This window comes from Sorex fumeus, unplaced genomic scaffold (genome assembly GCF_029834395.1).
Source record: "Sorex fumeus unplaced genomic scaffold, SorFum_2.1 ptg000014l, whole genome shotgun sequence".
Lineage (NCBI taxonomy): Eukaryota > Metazoa > Chordata > Mammalia > Eulipotyphla > Soricidae > Sorex > Sorex fumeus.
Genome location: NW_026606071.1, coordinates 29,435,642 through 29,457,848, shown reverse-complemented (window position 1 = coordinate 29,457,848; position 22,207 = coordinate 29,435,642). Strand labels below are relative to the sequence as shown.

At 33.0% G+C, this 22,207-nt stretch overlaps 1 protein-coding gene across 5 annotated transcripts in view; it reads left to right on the top strand.

Moving 5' to 3' along the window:
- The window catches only part of ERBB4 (erb-b2 receptor tyrosine kinase 4), a 1,197,143-nt gene that overhangs the window by 926,515 nt on the left and 248,421 nt on the right, over positions 1-22,207 (top strand). For all 5 annotated transcript variants that reach the window (XM_056111671.1, XM_056111669.1, XM_056111672.1 and 2 more), the window contains 3 exons: positions 8,801-8,933; positions 13,329-13,451; positions 17,072-17,170. In XM_056111671.1, coding sequence (XP_055967646.1) covers positions 8,801-8,933; positions 13,329-13,451; positions 17,072-17,170 — 355 coding nt within the window. The remainder of the gene's footprint in view (positions 1-8,800; positions 8,934-13,328; positions 13,452-17,071; positions 17,171-22,207) is intronic.

The window sequence follows — 22,207 nt, the reverse complement described above, 5'->3', positions numbered from 1 at the left end:
TCCAGGTCTCGCGCACGCAAGAAATCTCCTTCCACTGGACTATTAATGCCACCCAGGAATGATATTCCTCAAGGAAAATTCCTTAACCATACTTATCAGTATCTTATTTAAAATAATATTTTAAGTCAAAAGCAAGTATTATAATAGCTAAAGGATGTCATTATTATTTTTTTTAACAGGGATTTGGAGAGAGTAGAGCCTTGTATGCTGCTGACCTGGTTTGGAACTCTGACACAAATTGTTGTTCCCCAAACACAGCCAGGTGTAATCCCTGAGCACAGAGCTGGGAATGATTACTGAACACAGCCAGTTGTGGCCCAATACTGGTAGCAGTATTGAGTATTTGAAATTACAGTGCTTAGGCTAAAGAAAGATTTGAGTTGAAACATTTTTAAAATATGAGACTGCTGTTGTAATTATGTCCATGAGAAACCGGTATTAAAATTACTGTAAACCAAAAATACATATATAACGAAAGTAAAAAACTAAAAAAACTGTTACTGAGTAGTATGTAAAGTTCACATTGAAAAGTTTTGGAAGAGAATGTTTTATTTTCCATATACAGCTATGAAGACGTAGTCTTCTGATCTTCCTACTCTGCTTAGGAAGGAGTATATATTGCGATAAATTTATTTAAAAACCATATTTCTGATATTTGTGAAGATATTATAGAGAACTCTCAAATCCTAATCAAAGGATAAAGATATTCTTCGATGCCATAGGTGTGATGATATCAAAACTATAACTGTCATGTGCTCTATGAGTCTGACCCAGATAATTTATTTGCATGAGTCTGACTCAGATCGCTTTCATTTGCTCAAAAAGAAAAGATGTGCCATATTTATAAGGCAGGTGAAATTCTGGGTCAGAATGAGTTTGCTTGACAGGGAGACAAAAATACACTTGTAAATGTGTTCTTCTTGTAGTAAGTAATGACCCTTAAAATGTCTTCTGGGGAATTCCAGTGTTTCCTGATAGTTTGGGGTCTTTAGTTTCAAACAATAACAGCTCTGGGGAAGTCTGAACAGTAGAAATGCAGTAATCGCTGACACTAAGATAATTGGAAAAAAATGACTTTGCCTTCTTAAACTAAATCCAGTTTTTAAACCACGACTACTGCTTTCTCATTGAGAAAAAAAAATTGAAGCTAAGTAAACAATAATATGATTTATAAAGTTCTACAAGGAGCATAAATGATTTCACTCATTTAAGCAACACTAAACAAAGCAAAGTGATGCATGTGAAATTATAATAGTCTCATGAGAATCACAAAGCAGATATAACTGAATATTAATAAGCTTGTTTGAACCCTTAAATATGTGTATATATATTTTGTGTTCTCTACTTCTCTACTATCAAATATAGTTACTGTAAAAAAAACAGTGAGTTATACTTATCTATTATAGAACAAAATTATAATAAGTCATCTTCTATATAAAATAAATAAACTAATGGAGTTAGGCTTTCAAAATGCAAAATACTAGTTTTGCTATTTATGCTTGTCCTTTTCTATTATCTGAAGTTTTTGTTTCATTATCATCATTAGTAGTAATAGATTATAAGATAACTAATGATTAATCATTTTGAAAACATATATTTATTTTTTTATTGAATCATCGTGAGATACAGTTACAAAACTTCATATATACAATTTTACATTAAAATATGCACCTATATTTGAATGGGAAGTTATTGTCAATCTATTTAAGCTAAATAAATTTTAAGATTAGAGCAAAAATATTTAGTCTCTAGGAAAAAAAAGGAATTTTTCAGTCAAAATTGAAGGTTTTGATCTTTTTCTTTCTGTTGAATTATTTCTCAATGAAAGTGAACACAATATGCTCTACAAACTTCATAATTACCTAATGGCAGTAAAGTCCTGTATTCCTATTTGAACAGCATCTTTTTGGTGTTTAAATACTCACATAATTAATGAGATATTGAAAAATTTTTACTTTTAAACATAGGACCCATATTTCAGTTGGAAAGAGATTTTTTTTTAATAATGAAAAAGCAACTTTTTTATCAGTTACATATTTACATATTTTCTTATAGAGAGAACAAATTAGGAAATCTTAAGAACTTAGTTAATGGTCTATCTAAATTCTGTTTTACAATAGACACATTTTTTTCAATAACTATATTTTTGGGCAAAAGATAATGTACAGTATGATAGCTGATGTTACCTAATTATTTTTTATTAAAATGTTATATTACAGAGAATTATCACTTCTGACTAAAATTTTAGAAATATTTTCTGAACTTACATATGTTATTTTTATAGGAAATAATTTACCTTCTCTGCAAATAAAACTTTATGACATAAGACAATATGTATAATCATTTGTGCATGTTTACATATACCCTCCTCACAACCCTCTTTTTCTCTTTACTTTCCCCTTCCTTTCTTTCTAGTTCTTGAGAGCTTGTTAGCTTGAGTATCCTAGCATCATTAACTTGGGCTAATCGTAAAATAAACATTTATTGCTCCTATAAAAGTAATTTTGACAGTGAATGGCATAATGTTGACTCACTGATAAAAACTGTGACTATGGTGACCAAAGATAGGATTCAGCAATGTTTACATATATTTGGGCTGGAGCGATAACACAGCGGTAGGGCATTTGCCTTGCACACGGCCAACCCGGTCGACCTGGGTTCGATTCCTCTGCCCCTCTCGCAGAGCCCAGAAGGCTACCAAGAGTATCTTGCCCACAGGGAAAAGCCTGGGAAGCTCCTCGTGGCATATCCAATATGCCAAACACAGTAACAACAAGTCTCACAATGGAGACATTACTGGGCCCACTCGAGCAAATCGGTGAACAATGGAAAGACAATACTACAGTGCTACGTGTATTTGATATGATGGTGCTAAGCAGGATTTAGAGATAAATTTATCAGATATCAGGAATTTAAGTAATCTTTGATAGCTCCATGCTGTGTTTGTTTTTTATAACTGAAGGTCAAGAAGACAATTATATGTCTTCAGCTGAGTTTTTTTGATAGCACAGTAACAGAACTAGTGAGAGCTAGACAAATAGAATTAAGACTCAAATTGTTTGGACTCAAAAGTAACTTTCAGGTAGATTATGCAAACGTAAGAAAAATGATGCAGACAGGAAAGCAAACACAAATTAATATTATTAAACACACTATTTTGCCATTTTATTGAAAGGTTATTGTACAAAAATGCCCTCAAACTATCTGAGAAGACTAATGTTTTTACTTGCTATGTAAATTTAAAAAACAACACCAACCACAGTTTAAATTTATTGTTCACAGATGAATAGTGAATCAGATCTAACTCTAATTCAATGTATCCTGTGGACCATCTTCAAATTTTTTACTTTAATTGAAAGCTTCTGAAAATGGAGAATCAATGATGCTAGTTACAAATTATGGTATCAGCATATTATTGAATTTTAGATTGGCTCTGTTTTCTTTCATTGAACATTGAAGAAATGGACAAAAAATATACTGATATTATAAATTGAAAATCCCTTTACTTGATAAAATGCCTATAAATCAATCTCATAGACTTAGAATTATTCACAGTGTCTGCATTAGTAACAAAAACAGCTTTATCAAGGTTATAATTTTATCATTTTTAAATTTAGTGCTTAGGCCATGCCTGGTGGTGCCCAGCGCTTACACCTAGCTTTTAACTCAGGGATCACTCCTGGTGATGCTCAGAGGACCATGGACTGTACCAAGGACCAAACCAAGTGAAGTGGCATGAATAGCAAACATCCTATCTCCTGTAACATTTCTCTAGTCATGAGATTATAATTTTAAAGACCATCATACTTTACCAGTAAAATTGCCTATCCTTGATATTAAAGAGAAAATTTATGGCAAAATAGTTTTAGTAAAATACATTGAAATCATAAATATGACTTCTTTATATTTTATTTGTGAACTAGTATGTGGAGTGAAACAGTGAAGAAAAACCTTATATTAAGTGAATCCAGGCTCTCTTGATAGTCTCATATTTTTATACTTTCCAGTGAGGCTTTTTGTGCTACAAATATAATAGTAGGTGATGAGAATAACTCTGTTATATAAATAATATAGTTTGGGAGATATCGTTCTTCATTTATAACTGTTTAAGACAGGTAATTGAATTTCATTTAATGGAAGACAATATAGTGTGTTGTCTCTAAACTTCTAGATAAAATTATAAAAACTGAATTATATAATTTAAATAAATTAGCCAATTTCATTTGTGTTCAGGATTCTTATTATATTAGCTTCTGTGAATAATGGGAGGACATCATTTTCATTACATAATTTTCATATCATAGAATAAGATAAACTATCAGCTGATCACACCCTTTTAGTCAAAGTCTACAAGCAGCGCTTGAAATGTTCCATCTTTTATACCTTAGAAGGGCCCAGTTAATTTTAATACACAGACCCAAAACCAAGAAAAAAATAATTTTGTTTCAGATAAGAGTTTCCATTAGTTTAAATCTGTCATATCTCAGCCTTATTCTTTTGACATACTTATAAGAGAAATACAAAACATTCATTTATTCATGTTTTTCTCTTTTTCTTTAGTATTTGGATCACACCGTGCTTGCTCAGGTTGTAATTCTGATTCTGTGCTGGAATCATTTCTGGTGATCTCTAGCCACTGTATGTGGGGCCAGACTCTCTCTCCAGTCCCAGAGAAAAATATTTTTTCAGTTACATACTTTCATTGGAAATAGCCAACATTAGGTATATTGGGATGTGACAAAATTTAAATTACAATTTTAAAGTAGCTAGATTATTTAATTTCCCCCCTCCCTCTCTCCTTCCCTCCCCCCTCCTTCCCTCCCTCCCTTTCTCTTTCCCTCTCCTCCCTCTCCTCCCTCTCCTCCCTCTCCTTCCTTCCTTCCTTCCTTCCTTCCTTCCTTCCTTCCTTCCTTCCTTCCTTCCTTCCTTCCTTCCTTCCTTCCTTCCCAAATGCTGCTTTGAAGACCCAGTGTTCCCACCTGGCATCTCTGCCAACTGAGATATGGTTCAGTACAGAATTCCAGCCTGTTAGGTGCATCCTAAGTGATACTAAGGGGCTTCTAGGGTCAGACTCAGTATTGCAGTCTCACGGTTGCACCTGGCAATGCAGGAGCCTTATGGCACTGAGGACTGAACTTGGGCAGAACATATACTAGGCATGCACCCTAACTATGGTACTATACTCTGACCCATCTACTCTATTCACAAAAAGCATCTTCTGAAAGATCTAAGCACAAACATTCTGGGGGAAAAATGGGTCTCCTAAACCTACAATATCTAGAGATTTTTAAAGTTGCAATAAATAGAACATTAGGAAATGGCAATTAATTTTTGTTTGTTTTTGTTTGGGGGCCACATCCAAAAGTTCTCAGTGCTTCTCCTGGTTCTGTGCTCCGTAATCACACCTGGTAGGGCTTCGGGTGCCAGGTATTGAACATGGGTTGGCAGTGTGAAGGAAAATATACTCTCTTTTGTACTATAGCTTCATCTTCCCAATGATGAATTTTTAAAACTTCTCTGGTTTATAAATTTGATATGCATTGCAAGAAACATAATGGTAATTAAAAGTCTTAGGTACATCTTTTCTCTAGTGGAAGTGATTATTATCAAAATGAAAAAATAAAAAAGAAAAATTTAAGATATATTGACACTTTCATATTTTCATAAATACAACTTTACTATGCAAAATACAGAAGCAGAAAAACTTAGAATTCAGTTCACATCTGCAATTAACAAAGTGTTAGGCATTATTTTAAAATTTAGACACATATTCTTTCCAATAAAAGATTTAGTTAAACTGCAGCTCCTTTTGCAATAGAGGTTTTCAGTGAAATGTTAGGTACTTAAGGTAAAAATTATGCCTTGAGTAGAATATATAAAATACTTTTTGAAATATATATTTAACTGGAAAACTCAAAATATGTTTAAGACACCAAAACACATTACAATGATGAGTTTGTATCCATAGTATAGTTTAATTTTCTCAGCATAGATTTTTATATCTTTGGAAATTCCATTCAGGAAAATGTAGTTGAATTATAGCAACATTTCAGTATGCTATAATACTTTCAGCTGTCAAGAAACAACCTTTAGAATGAACTATTTTTTAAGTTTTTTTCTTCAGTTTTATATGACAGTGTAACAGCTATAATCTTTAGAGAACATAACTTTATCTATAGAAGTAGTTACACAGATTTTTTACAGGTGCTCTTTAAAATCTTAAAATTTTATTTAGATCATCTACTATCATTTTATCTTTGAGAAAAAGTTTATTTTAAAAAAAGAAATACTTTTTTCTTAAAGGGGTATAAAGAAAGTTTCTTCTAATAATAGGAATATGAGCTATAAAATATTTTATTATGGAAAATATGGACATTAAGGGTATTATTTCTTAATTTTTGTATTCTTCTGGCTTTTTGGTCAAATATATATTCACTAATGCCTCTATGTGTTTTAATCTGGGCTATTTGTTGTGGTATGTGAAATTAACATAGTTCAGTACTATGAACACTGCAAGTTAATGTGTATTTTATTATAGATTATAACATTTAAACCTCAAATACTTATTTTGAAGAAAGGAAAAAAATTACCTAAATAAAACAATAAGCATTCATCATTTTTAAGTATACTTATTAGCTAAATAACAATGATAGGTTACAATAACCTATCATTGATGTAACAATGATAGATCTCATTCTCTTAATCCTGAAAGAGCATTGAAATGGCTCTTTTAAAATCTCAGGGCTAGGAAGATGGAGACGTTACTGGTTCCTGCTCAAGGAAATCAATGAACAATAGGATGATCGTGATTGTGATTAGCTAAAGAGCGATAGCACAGTAGTAGGGCATTTGCCTTGCACGTGGCCAACTTGGCCGACCTGAGTTCAATTCCTCTGCTCCTCTCAGAGAGCCTGATAAGCTACCGAGAGTATTTTGCCTGCATGGCAAAGCCTGGCAAGCTCCCTGTGACATATTCGATGTGCAAAACACAGTAACTAGAAGTCTCACAAAGGAGATGTTACTGGGCCTGGTCAAGCAAATTGCTGAACAATGGGAAGGACAGTGCTACATTAAAGAAGCATCTTAAGCCTGTAAATCTCTAGTTCTATTCTTCCATATTCTTTCTTGCAACAATTTGCTCTTTTGGTGAGGGAGTTGATGGGGCAGGCACACCCAGCATTATAAATCTACTCCCTACATTGTGATGAGGGTCACTCCCAGCCATACTCAGGAGACTTGTGGTGCCAAGGAAGGACTGTACCTGTGACTTCCTCATGCAAAGCATGAACTCCAGCCCTTTGAACTATCTCCTTACATCTATTTGTAATTTTATGAATATGGATTTATATTCCTGAGCCTAATTAGATATCCTGAAGAATTGTTTGAAAGATTTGTATACAAAACACAGAAGCTTAAGAAGTTAAAATTTATGATACAGTTCAAATAGATGGGGTTCAATTACTTCCCAATCCAGACCTCTTCTCCCCAAGCATGACATTACTCATTCTGTCCCTCAAATCCAGCGTAAGATGTCCTACATCCTGTCTCTTGTGATATAATTGGCTCCAGTGTATGATGACATGGTGTTTTTCCAACTCTGTTAGTACACACTCTCCTAGTCCAAAATGGGCAACGAGGGTGCTAACACCTGTGTCCCTTGCAAGAACTTACTTTACTGTTTTTGTAACCTGTTACTGGCCCCCAGAAGCACCTTTTCCTCTCAACTTCCCTTAGTCTGTGGATGTGTGACATCCCTGCTGTCCTCTCATCTGTCTGGATATGAGGGCAGAAGCAAAAAGATGATCCGCTGCTATCTTGAATCTGCTGATGCTTCCCCCTCCCCCTAATATCCCATCAAATACTTTTATTGGATGTCTTTCTGTGGGCAAGATTTAAAATGACCTATTAAATTAACTAGTTAACTTGGAACTCCAGCCTTAGATTCCACTGTATCAGTAACTTTTAATGTAATACATCTTTTGCAGACCTCTTCATGGCATGCACTTGGTTTTACTATCAATAATAATGCTTACTCCTGGCAGCAAAAATGGAAACCTACACAATCAGATTTGCTCTTACTTGAGATTGAAATAGCACCCGTGGCAATATATCTCTTTTGGTATCCTTATCCTCTAGAGAAATGGAGTTCATGTGTTTCCAAACTATCCATTTTCCTTCAAATCAGTAGTAATCAAGTGGAAGTGATTTTTTAGAATCTTGGGAGTGTATGGATATATTAGTGTGAATCAAGGATGGGGTTGCTGCTGGCCTTTAGTGGAGAAAGACCTTGGATGTCGTGATACATCTGAAATGCATGGGAGTTTTCTATATCGAAATATCCATCCCCCAATGTCAATAGTTCCACTGTTGAGAAATTCTCTATTGGAGAAAATTTTACACATTATTTTGTATACTACACCGATATTGTTGAAATATATTTTCGTTGTCTTATAGCAAAAACCTAAGGTAAAACAATTAAAAACCCTCCTCCATCCACATCCTGGCATGTTATTTTTCTATCACCACATTTTACATCTTTTCATCAAATGGCATGCTGTGACTGCTCATATCCTAAGATTCATTGTATTGCATGGTTATTATTCAAACAAACAAATAAACAAACCGCTCTACTTTTTTTTTTTAACCAGGAGAAAATGTCTGTGACAGTTCTAATGCATTTCTATTTGCATTTCTCCTAACTGACTAGATTTGTGATATAGTGGATACTATTTTGTATGGCTGTGTTTTCTCATCTTTGTCTTTTCTTTGTTCATCCTTCTTTTTCCTTTCTGGTTGGCAGAACTCCTCTCATTGCAGCTGGAGTTATTGGTGGACTCTTTATTTTGGTCATCGTGGGCCTAACATTTGCAGTTTATGTTAGAAGGAAGAGCATCAAAAAGAAAAGAGCATTGAGGAGATTCCTGGAAACAGAGGTGAAGTGTTCATTCTTTTCTTGTGTTTAGTAATTTTCACTAATTCTCTTTTTACGAGTGATTAAAAGATAAGTGAATAAGCTAGATATGGAAATGAAAATTAGTTTCACAGTCTCTGAGGGTTTATATTTTATAGTACATATTCAATGAATGAGATGAAAACTTAATGTAGATGGAAAAAGTCAAGGCAGATTCAAAACTTTAAGACAGCAGATAGCAAGGTTCAATGAAATCATATTAATCAGAGAGAATACAGACGTTTCTTTTGGCAAAGTAGTTTTGAGTAGTGAAGTAACACCAGAATATCATCATAACAGCAAAAAATAGCTAGATGGGGGATATTTTTATGATAGAATTTTTATGACAAATGTTAGAAAGAGAATGTTTCCACTTTAAAATAAAGCCAGATAGGCAAGCAATTTATGCTTTCATCAGGGTCAATAAATTTGTAGCTATTGATATTAAATCAGTTGTCAAAAACCTAGTTTGCAGGACAAAGCTTAGTGCTGCAATCACACAAACTTTACCATATAATTTATGAGCTGTATTTGATATTTTGCATATTAGTTACTGTGAACATGTAAATTATCCACAAATCATTCTATGTTCTTTTATATTGCTTCTTTGAGTTCGCTGACATGCAAGCTCATGATTTTCTTTATGGAGTTTATAGGGAAAAAAACTATAAGAGACATAGAGTATATTTACAAGATCACACTCAACTTTTACCCTATATCTTTCTGTTCTTAGTAAACATATAGAAAGTATATGTTTATTCATAAATTCACCTATTGATCTAATTATTTTTAGAAGTTGAAACTAGATAAAAGAACTGTATAAAAGTTCTAGGAACCATTTAAATACAATTTTTATATATATTGAAAAAAAACTTCAAAGAATTGGAATTATCTGTAATTAGAAGGGTCACCCTAATTACTAAGCACACATCCAAAGAGAAGAAATGCAATTACACAAATGTGGAAATATAGTAATATTTTCAGCCTAAACTAGATATTTACAGAAGATCAACTTAATCAATTTAAGCCATGGCACAGGCAAATATGTTTGTACACAATACTTGTAGTGTATGTGTTGTTCACTTAAGTAGGATGCTGGAGGTAGACAGAATTCTCCCTCATAGCCAGCTTGGGGCTGTTGGTAAAAGAATTTTCAGAAGTGAACAAACTAGATGTAGGAAAAATAGGATATTTGGAACAGTAGAAGTTTAATACATGTAACTCAATAAATAGGAGACAAATTATGTCTCCTAATCATGGACGGGAAAGGTTCATTGATACTAGATGTGCTTGTTTTGTTTAAATAAAGTACTTGCTAAGAATTTTCTTCTGTTGGCAATTCATCACTAAACATACTGATTAGTTTTATACATTCTAATTTGTATAGAGACATCACTTAGAAGTAGATTAGATAATTGTTGAATTTCTGTATTTCTCTTAGCTAAAGTAAATATGATTTTCTACAGTCTAAATAGTAGAAAATGCTTAAGGGAATCATATATCCATTAACTCTGAACCAAGCATTCTACCTTAGAAGTGAAAATTTTGTTAAGGCATGGTATATTATTCTAATGTAATTATAGCTGACGTATTTTTCCGAAATAACTAGGCTCCATATTTTCTTCGACTACATGTATACAATTGTAATGTGTATATACATGTTGTGTATATGCATGCACATATATTTAAATATACTTACTGACATTCATTGTAAACTTAATATTTAGATATATGCAGTGATTAAAAATGTACTACTGAAATATGATTATATTTATTGAAAAGTGACAGATTCAGTGTGTATAATAGTGAATATTCTTTCAAGTCTCCAAACTATATTATATATTTTTTCATGCAACGTTAATCACCTAAGGTAGTTATTGATATATCTCTATTTTCAATTGTGAAATTAAGGCCATGAGGGATTAAAGTGCTTTTTACATCTGTTAGTCACTATTGATGTACAAACCTACAAATTTAAATTTAATCATCTTTCCACCTAATTGGTTCACCAAATAAATCTGTGCTTCTTTTAAGTAATAATTATTTAAATGGTTAGAAAAAATGGGTTTGTAAACTTTTAAAAAAGAAAACTACAGCATATTCAATATATCAGAATTTTAAGGTTTTAAAAATACCACATTATGCATGGTATGCATTATGCAGTATATATGTATATGTGTATATTTATTAAAGTCTCACTTTATAACTCTTAGCATATGTATCAACATTTTCCATACAAAAGAAGTCCAGTAGAATTACTTTTAAATAATCTCACCAGAAAGATGCAAAGAAGAGATGAGTTAACATTTCTTCCTTCTTCAAAGGAAACAAAGATGCCCAACAGACATATAAAAATTGTTAATCTTAATTGATTATTAGGAAACTGAAATGAGATATCATATAACACCAATAAGAATAGAAAGGTGAAAATGAGATATCAGTTTATACCAAAAATAACTGCATATATCTTAAAAGAATGGGAACAACCAGTGTTTGCAGAGATGTGATAAAAAAGAATTCCATATTCACTATTGGTGGAAATTTCTTCTATTCAGCATCTGTGGAAAACAGAATAGAAAAATCTCAAAAAAGAAGATAAAGCTTCCATACAACCCAGTAATTACCTCCCTCAGCATCTACCATAAAAATATTAAAACATTAGTTCATAAAGTTATGTGCACCCCTATATTCATGACAACATTATTTACAAATCTCAAGATCTGCAAACAATCCAATTGTCCAAAAACAGATAAGCAGGTAACAAAATGCTGGTCTATGCACACAATAGAATTCTATTCAGTGATTGAATGGATGAAATCTTGTTGTTCTAACTTGCTAGTTAAATGCATTAAGAGGGTGTTAGGCTAAGGAAATGATTCGGAAGGGGGGGAAGGAGGAAACCAAAAACCAGTTGATCTCTCTCATATGGTCAGTATAAAGAAACAAAAACCCTGGAACAGATCTTCTCAATGGAAGTAACTCTTGAGATATTGCTACTAGAATGGTGAGCTGAAGCTTCAGAGGTGGGGAAATGAAAGAAGGGACCTTGGGATAGTGATAGAAAGATAAATGACACTGGAGTTAGAGTTGATGTAGTAGCATTGTAAGTATAAAACAATAATATGGAAACTGAGACAGAACTGCTACTGCAATAAAAATGACTAAAACAGAAAAATAAATGTTTTCCTACAATAAGAATTCTTTGTGGAAGTTTCTGTCAGAATTAACAATAATTTTTGTAATTCTGAATTTTCTTTTAAAGTAAGTAGTGCTTATTTTTTACCATATGCATTTTAAAATTAATTAAAAGTATATTAGGTACTAAACTATTAGAAATTTTTTGATAATTTCATGTATCTTCCAAAATTATTGCAGTTGTTACTTACCTGTATACAGACTCTAATTAAGTAAATTAAAACATGATAATAATAAGCAAGCTGGAGGTCCACAGAATACCTATCCTTATAAATAGGCATTTTGAAAGTTTTTGGTGGTTTTCAAGATCATTTGAACATGAGTATCCCCTTATTATTCCCTTATGCTGAAAAGAGCAAATGATTTGTCTTTTAGTTTTCTTAATTAAAAAAAAAATCCTGTTCATGTCACTTACCTCTTTTCTCACAGAGAAAAACCTAACTTTCAACCATAGCATATAGACTTTTTGGTACCTATTTATAAATATTAGCATCGAGTATTGCCCATCTTGACTTTGTCCTTCAGAACTATCCTACTCCTTTATTTTCCTCTTTCTATTGTTTTGCCCAGATTGTTTATGATGACTGCCCTTTCCCTCATGCCAAAACCATCTCAAGACCTATTTTAATTATGCACCTCCTTAAGGAACTTTTTAAGATACTTTTTAAGATACTTTTAAAGATACTTTTTAATTTGTTGCTGAAAATATATTCCAAGGATTTCATCTTCCATAAAGAAACTTGGAGTTCTGTAAAAATACAATGCTTGCCTTAATACCAGGAGAAAAGAGCCAGAATCTACATTTTTCACAAGAGCCTAAAGTAATTCATCTGTGTGCTATTCTGGTATACTGGCAATGTGTTAAATTATTTTTTTAAGCTTCTAATATATTTGTCCTGGCTTTTCAGTCAGATTTTAAGTGCTAAGGGGTCAATATTTTATTTATATTTAAGACATCAAATCTCCTAGCTTAGTATGTCTCTGGTAGATACATGTACATTGTATTTACCAAGGAAAAAGAGAAAGGATAGGATCTGAATGGTCTGTCTTACAAAAATACTGTCAAGAAAAAGTGGTTTTACTGCTCATTTGTTTTTTGTATGTGAGAGAAAGTGAACCAAAACCAAAAATGGTACTCATTTTTGAATGCAGAGTTCTAAAACCTGTGTTTCTTACTTTACAGCTGGTGGAACCTTTAACTCCCAGCGGCACAGCACCCAATCAAGCTCAACTTCGAATTTTGAAAGAAACTGAGCTCAAAAGGGTAAAAGTTCTTGGCTCAGGTGCTTTTGGAACTGTTTATAAGGTAAATACAAGAATTAACATATGCTATAAGTTGGGATACACTTTGTTTCAAATAATAGTTAGAGATTTGCTTTAAATAATAGCTATAAGTGATTACTCTATCCCCTAAATTTTGAAACTCTGAATTGAGAGTCATGCATGATAGTATAACTTTTAAAAGAATTTGTTTTAAAATGGGGCTGGAGCGGTAGCACAGAAGTAGGGTGTTTGCCTTGCACTTGGTTGACCCGACTGACCCGGGTTCAATTCCTCCGCTCCTCTCGGAAAGCTTGGCAAGCTACTGAGAGTATCTCGCCCACATGGCAAAGCCTGGCAAGCTACCTGTGACATATTCGATATGCCAAACACAGTAACAACAAGTCTCACAATGGAGACATTACTGGGCCCCTCGAGCAAATTGATGAAAAAATGGAAGGACAGTGACATTGACAGTGACAATTTTAAAATAAATTTATGTGACTTTATGTTATCACCATGTTGAGAAAATTTTCACCCACCCTAAAGATCCAACTTCAAAAATTACCTGTTCATACTACACAGTGGTTCATAAAATCCATGGATAATGTGTTGGTTACCTTCTTTGGCTTTTCATTCTTACATCCAGCAGCCTTCATCAGGACCTATTAATTTTTGGTCTCATGAGACCACACCAATATGAGTTAACAGGATAGCACTAATTCCTAAACTATTTTTCAAAAAATACTTGGTACCATATATCACTTAACCGGTAATTTTCTTTTAATGTCATCATCATAGTATCTGCATTTCTAAAAAGTGATTTTATTTGTGAGATTCTGAACTAAGTGGAGACAATGACATCTTAGATTTTCAAGAACAGATATTTTCAAATGATGACATGTCCATGTTTACTTATTTAGTTTAATTATAAAACCAATTCAGAGGGCAGGTGCAAGGTTAATTGTAGTGAAATTTAATTTTAATGGTAAATGACAAGAGTAAGCAATCCTGATTGATTTAGTACTAAATAAGCTCTATAGTTCTTTATGTTTGGAAGGGAAGAGAGCACACAGTGATGATTAGAAGCTACTCCTTCCATGGTGCTCAGGTGCTTGGTTCTTCAGAACTTGGGATCAAGTTGTTCAGGGATCTAAACCTAGGACTTGCAAGGAAAGCATGTACTTCATCCCATTAAGCTATTCTTTCGGGCCTAATCATAAATTTCTTAAAGCTATCTGTAAGCATACATTTTTACACGCATAGCGATAGCACAGGGGTAGGGCATTCGCCTTACACGCAGCCAACATGGCCGACCCGAGTTCGATTCCTCCGCCCCTCTCGATTCCTCCGCCCCTCTCGGAGAGCCCGGCAAGCTACCCAGAGTATTCGATATGCCAGACACAGTAACAACAAAGTCTCCAATGGAGACGTTACTGGGCCCGCTGGAGCAAATTGACGATCAACGGGAGGGCCTTTACCTTACCTTTACCTATATGTTGAAATATATATTTAGGTGAGTTGCATTTTAAAATCCTTTATTATTTACATTAAAGAGTTATTTAGTCAAGTACTAATTATAACGTAAGTCTTAGTTATAAATCTCAAGTATCTAAAAATGACATTAATTTCTTTTGAAAGTTTTTTAAGATCAAAGTATAAATATTTCTTAATCTTTCAGTATTTAAATTAGTTCATTAAATTCTAAATTATTTTCTGAGCACCTAAGTTGACTGGGAAGCACTGTAGGACCATTTGATGTCTTTTAATCTCTAAAATACACGTATGCTCAAAGAAACACTGTATTTATCTATTATTTAAATTTTTATTGTGGTAGAAAAATGTATTGTAATTTTAAAGACAGTTCAACATTGTATTACGCCTAGTGTATAATATACTATGATCAAGACTGAATGTTACCCTAGTTCTTCTGTAGGAAAAATATTACCTATTTAGACATTCAAAATGGTGATTTATTAATGCATCTAATTAGTGTAATGATTTGTTTGCTGTCTATGAGCATTTCACCTTTGTCAAAATTGCTTGTATTGATAATTCCATTATCATGATTGAATTTTATGTATCATTGTGTTTATTTTACCTTATATTTGTCAACAGATTAAGAATTAGAAGAACCCATTTTAATACTGCCTTTAAGTGTAGAGATATTTTTGAATATAGAAATGCAATTTGGTTTAGCCAATTATTAGTTTGATTTTTTCCAAGCATTTTTAAACCAAGAAGAAAGAAAAAGACCCAATATCATGAGCATGCACCTGGTTAATTTTTTATATTTATAATTATTTTATTTTGAGAAAATTATGCTTACGCTTATTTTAAAACCAATACAAATATAACCATCCTGAGTTTACATTCCTCTTTTAAAAGCATACTCAAGAATATTTTAATGTTGACATTCTATTTTGTTAGATTACTCCTTTTGTGGTTTCTTTATTGGATAATGTTAATCTATTTTCTAATGGATGCTTCTTGGGTTTCATTTTCTCTATTTCTGTATTAGTAATTTTTAAAAAGCATAACACAGGGATCTTGGCTTATTATTTCTCGCTAGACCTAGAGTTTTCCTATTCACCAGTTAGAAATTAATATAACCCTTAAATTAATCTTTTTTAAGGTTTTTGTTTTACATTTTAATAATTCCTGTGTTTAGATCTCATAACAGTTTTGATTAACAAAAACATGTATGCTTTAATGGAGAAGGGCAATTGATAATAAGACTTTTTTTAAGTAGTCAATTCTTTTCTTCTTTTAATTTTAGTGCTTAAACTAGCCTAACTTTGTGCCAATTTGTGTATAATCTATGTAACCCTATGTGACTTTTTAAAATCATCTTTATCAAAGGGTTACGTTGTCTCCAAGAAATGCTGTTATTTAACTTAATGGTTTACTTTATTCAAACTCTAATATGTTTATATTTTTATAAAGCATAAATGGTGCTCAGGTATTATAATATATTTTGATAAGAAGAGAGAATCATCAATAGCTTATATAAATTAGTAATATAAACATATTACTTCAAATATAATAACATGTTTCACAAACCACACACTGTTTAATAATAAAGATATATTCATATATGCTCAATACTCTCTAGTGCTTGACTTTGAAAATTAATTCTTAATCACCTTTAAACATTAATTCTTAAATCAATATCAACTTCAACAACTTGAGACTATGATTGTTTAATGCTTCTTTATTCACAGAATAATTCAATGATAGTAAAACTGAAAAGAATATCTAACATTGCATAGCCCAATGTTATAAATAATGATTATAAATTAGAAAATTTAATAACATAAAATGGAACAGCCTTCACTAAGATTTGAGAACTTTGTAACATTATCCAAATCAAATATTATATTTCTGTTCTATTTAACGCTTTTCCCCCTACTGTTCAATAAGTTTCATGAACACAAATTAAATTTTATGATAGTCAATGATGTGAAAACCTTGAAATTAGAATGCATCTATGTTTCATCTTTATATAATAAAAATCAGGCACAAAATTGCCCAATAACTTTGAGCATATGACAAAGAATTCATGTTTATTGATCGAATGAAATAATATAGGTCTTCTAATACAATTATTTTTATGTAAATCTTATGTGTATCCTAACATAGATTTAATGTGGATGTTTTTCATAGGGCATCTGGGTACCTGAAGGAGAAACAGTGAAAATCCCTGTGGCTATTAAGATTCTTAATGAAACAACGGGTCCCAAAGCCAATGTGGAATTCATGGATGTAAGTAGAGACATAGAGTCATATATTATAATTACTAATAGACTTCTTTAAAACAAAAACAAAAAACAAAACAAAAAAATACCTCTCAATATTTCTTCCTTAAAAATGGTAAAATCTTACATAAAGACTTGAGCAGAGACCTAAAAAATAACTTAAAAGACTATAGAATAAGAACGTATTTGAACTTGGTAGTAGCTGTTTAGCACTGTTTTCTCAGTCAGTAAGCAGTCATAGATAATTAAAAATAAAACAAAGAACACAAATAGATATGACTGAGTTCCCATAAAACTTTATGAAAAACTCAAACAAAACAGAAAGTAACCTGTAAAGCTTTATTTGACCCGAAGGCTAAGTAAGCCCTGCCCTTAAGAACTATGGGTTTAACTACGGTGCAAATTTTCATTTGAAAGTTGTGGTAGCAATTTGAAAAATTAATAAGGCTGCTTTATTTTATGATCATTGTGACCTATATAGTTGAAACAACCAAGATTAGTTTCTATAGAAGTTAGTCTCTGTTAAATTTAAATTAGGAACCTAAGTCAGATAGTTACCCATTGAAATTTACTTTTTCCATTTCCAACTCAGAAGGCAAGACCTTATAATTAAGGAAAAATGAGCTATAGCGTACAAGATTTCTGAGGGATAAAATTACTTTATCAAGCCAATGAGAACCTTAAAATCTCTTCTAATGAAAAATGTAGATTGAACTGTTCATAAAATTTTAGAAGGCATGACAGAATTACATTGTAAAAGTAGTTTGATATTACATTTGTTTGTTTGTTTTTACATTTAACACAAAATATCTTTCCCAGGTCTGTTTTTGTATAATGCTTATAGTACATTTGCTTAATTGACTTTAGTACTAAAAATGACATTAGTTTCAAATGTTATTTATGTGATATAAAGTTAATATTAGCATATATGTTTTACAAGTTTTGTGAAGATGGATTACTATATATTTCTATCCAATTGTACTTGTAAACTTGTAAGTTTTATGGAAGGTTTGTTTATGAGTCTGGATAATTGATTTGGGTGTGAGCCAGTCATTTATATAAGAATATTTTTAATTTAACTTATATTGGTTATATAATAATATATTGTGAACATATAAGCCTAATAATGAACTACTTATCAATTATTGCCCAACTGTTGACATCTGAAAACCAGTTTTTTCTGGACACCAGTGGGAGTTGTGCCTTACCAGTTCCTAATATTTAAAATAACATTCTTGTTACTTTCCTACCAATACCTATGTAACACACGTTGTGACTAGTAATTAAAGGATGTTGTACTCTTGAGGACTTTAAACAATCTCACTCTATACACTCCTCCCTTATGTCCTGGTCTGTGTATTAACAATGAAAATATTAAGCCTTTTCGGTGAACTCACAATCAATATGATCTTGATCACTGTTTGTGAAGACATTAAGAAAATAATATTTATAAAAGTAAATGCATATGAAACAACATAGGTTCATATTTAAATTGTTGGAAGGCAGAGCTCTTGAACAGCCTGCAGTATAACCAAAGTTGAATTTGTAAGAATGCCTGTAATCTCTCCTAGAGGCCAGGACAACCATTTTGTCATATTTCCATGGAAACAGACTGGCGAAAAGAGGTTAAGAGGCTACAAAATAATCACCTAAGAAAGAAGCTCTAAAAACCTCATCATGATTTTGAATGATTACTTGAAAGCTCCTAACCCCATCCATATTTTGTTCCTGATCTGAAGTCTATTTCCATGGAAACAGGAGTAGCATGGCAGCTTGAAGTCTTAGATTTGCACTGAATTTTAAATGAGGCTCTAACTATGTAGTGCAAGGAGTCATTTTCCTAGATGGTCCATGAATTTGGTGTCCAGTAGACTACAAGAAGTCTGTTCATCTTTAAAATTAAAAAAAAATAGGAAATAGCACTTTGATTATATTTTTTTCTATTTTGTGGATTAATGCTAGATTAACAGATTGATGAATTGCTATCTGCAAGTTTCAATAAATATGTGGTAGAAACGTGTTTAGTATCTTTGTGACCTTTATCAAAACACTGGAAGGGTACTGACATCGTGATTAAAGCACTCTCAAGGTTAACGGTGGATTCAGTATGCAAATGGATTGGTGTAAATTTAATGGAAACATATAGCTACATTTCAGACTCACATTATTTATTCACCTATTTTGTGTGTAGGCCATGATAAATAATTGAATAATGTATCAACACAAGTAAAATATTTATGTAAGGAAAATTGTTTGTTATTTGAACCTAGGGATGAAATTGAATTTGCGAATATTCCCAAGGTTTTTAAGTTGAAAGCCCTGTTTGCCCCTATGGTTTAGTTTAGGCACCTCCAGACACATATGCTGATGGTGAAATTAGAATTTGAGTGAAGGTTTATTTTGAAGGTGAAGGACTCATTAGTAGGAAATTGAGATAGAGGGGACAATAAAGTCAGGAGCCATCATGAGTTACCAGAGCTTCTTTCCACAGAAGAGACTCTGTTATTTGGTACAGAGCATACACCTCAGAGTAACTTAAAATTCCATGTCGAAGCAGTTGATATAAGGATGCCAGCTGTCAACCGTTGATTAAGGGATAGTGAGAAGGACAGTTATTTGCTTATATGTCATATATAGAAGCTAAAAAAGGCTTCTAGAGCAAGAGAAAAACTGGGCATAAAGAAACTCTAAGTGAAACTCAGTTGATACAGCACACATTTCCAAGGATAACTTTCTAATTAAAATAATGTTTTGCTACAATGATATAGTCTCCTCCTTTGCAAACCACTAGATGTGTGCATTTGTATTTATCTGCATGTGTGAGCTAGTGTTTTATAGCATTTTCTAGAAGGAGAATAAAATACAGTGAAGAGTACATACATTTATTAAGCAATGGATCTTCTATAGTCTCTGACTATAGACTATAAAAGTAGAAAAAGTAGAAATGAGAGAAACTCCTGGAGAGGAACTTAGTGTAAACTAAGACATATTTTGTATTGCTGTCGCTGTAGCTGTTGTTTGAATAACAAAACAGGGTCTTTGTGTTTCTTATGGAACACAATGTCAGAATTCCCCTTTGTTTCTCAGAGATGGCTTTGTAATTTGTGCTTTTGAAGGAAGATTAACATTTTCAATTCCCATTTAGGTAAATGTAACTATCTGTGTATTTAAGGCACTTTAAACTATGGATTTGACCAATCTAATGTCACTGGGCCACACAGGTGGTTTATGTGACGTGGAAAGGAGAAAGATGGTCACTTTCTCCCAATTCTCTGCCACCCGGGGCCCAGGGTTACTGGGTGCTTGTCTCATCTCGCAGAAAAGAATTTCAGGAGTAGACAAACCGTGAAGTAAAATAAATTTTATTTGGAGGTTTTGAAGAGGGAAGGAGGAAGAGAAAGTGGGAGAGAGTGGAAAAGAGAAACATGCTCAAGAGAGAATCTTGAGCTTCTCCAAGGGTGGAGAAAGCCCCTATATGCATCCTGGTATTTGATTGGAAAGCATGAAAGTACACATCTCAAGATGGAAGATGCAGGCAGCACTTGTGCTCAGGCACCACATGTGCTCCGCCAGTTGGCAACAAGCAGCACATGGGCTCAATCAGCATATGTGTGCCCTTCCTTTGTGCAAGGTGGCTTTTATAATTTTTGTTGTTGTTGTTGTTGTTTTTCCCAGCCTGCGCGCAGGTGGGGCTTCTACCTAAGTAAAAGTCAGTTCCTAAGGAGGTTGACAAAGGGTGTAGGGTTGGGAGTGGTGATGATCTTCCTTGAAATTCCTTCCCTGGCCTTTTGTTTTTTTCTGCTGGAACTTCTCTGGGTCTGTTGCTGCCGGGTGGGTCTTTATCAGGCCTTAGTTGGGTTTTCTGCGAGGTTGGCTTTTGCAACTTCAAGGCTATTGCTTCCCAGGAAATTTACTGCCATCACCTTGGGAGGGGATCTTCCCTATCTGCCTGCCTGCGTACATCAAATATATCCAGGTATTAACAATTTTCTCCTAGTTTTCAGTAGCCCATGGCCTGGAGTGATTATAAAAGTTCCTCAGTCTTAGAGCTCAGGAATGCAGGATCATATAAAATACAAGATGAGGACAGTCAAAATGGAGCCATTCTTGGGAGCTGGTGAGGGGAACCAGCCTCAATAACATTTAACAATTATTAAATACTCCACTCAAAGTAAGAGAAGGGCAAATTGATAACAGGGTTATTACTCAAATCACCTGAATATGTTCAATACATTCATAATGATAACATTAGTGAAGGGCCAGTGTAGTCTTCATTTTTTGAGGGAAAAAAATTAACATTAAAATTAGGAAAGTTGCTCTAGAAGTCTAACTTTATGAGGAGTCCCACATGTTTCTCTATATAAAATCTTGCTTCAAAAGGCACCATTTCATTGCATTTTTATTTTAATAATGAAATGGTTTTGATATTTTCATTAAATAAAATTAAGATGTTTTGTTTGTTTTTCATCCTTAATTGGCGTCATCAACTTTTTCATAAATTATGGGAATAGCTTTCCATTAAATATCCTTACTATTTAATACAAACTTTGAATTCTGTTACTTCTTTGTGTTTTCAGTGATGTCACTAAAGAAAGCTGCTACTCCTTGGATTTTGGAGCTCATGATAACTTTTTGCAGCGTTCCTTCCTAAACCCTCCATTGGTTTTTCACTCACCCCTCTTAAAAAAAAATTAGTCTTTGGACAGAGCCAATTAGCTTTTTCTGAACCATCCCTACTCCACCACAACTATTGGATTTTTAGTTTCCTTTATTTTTTATTTGCTTGTTGTTGTTGTTTGTTTTGGTTTGGCTTCTGGGGTGTTCAGTGATTATTCCAGGGTCTGCACTCAGGGCTCACTTCTGGCAGTGTTCAGAGGACCACCTGTGGATCCAAGGCATGCCCTCCTCCTATATTATCTCTCCAGCTCAGTTACCCTTATTTTTAAGAAAGTGTATAATTACTCAAACATTTCACTCTTCAACTCTTAATCTAGTTAGTGCCTATCAACAATATTTAGTATTTTATTTTCTTCAGAATATAATT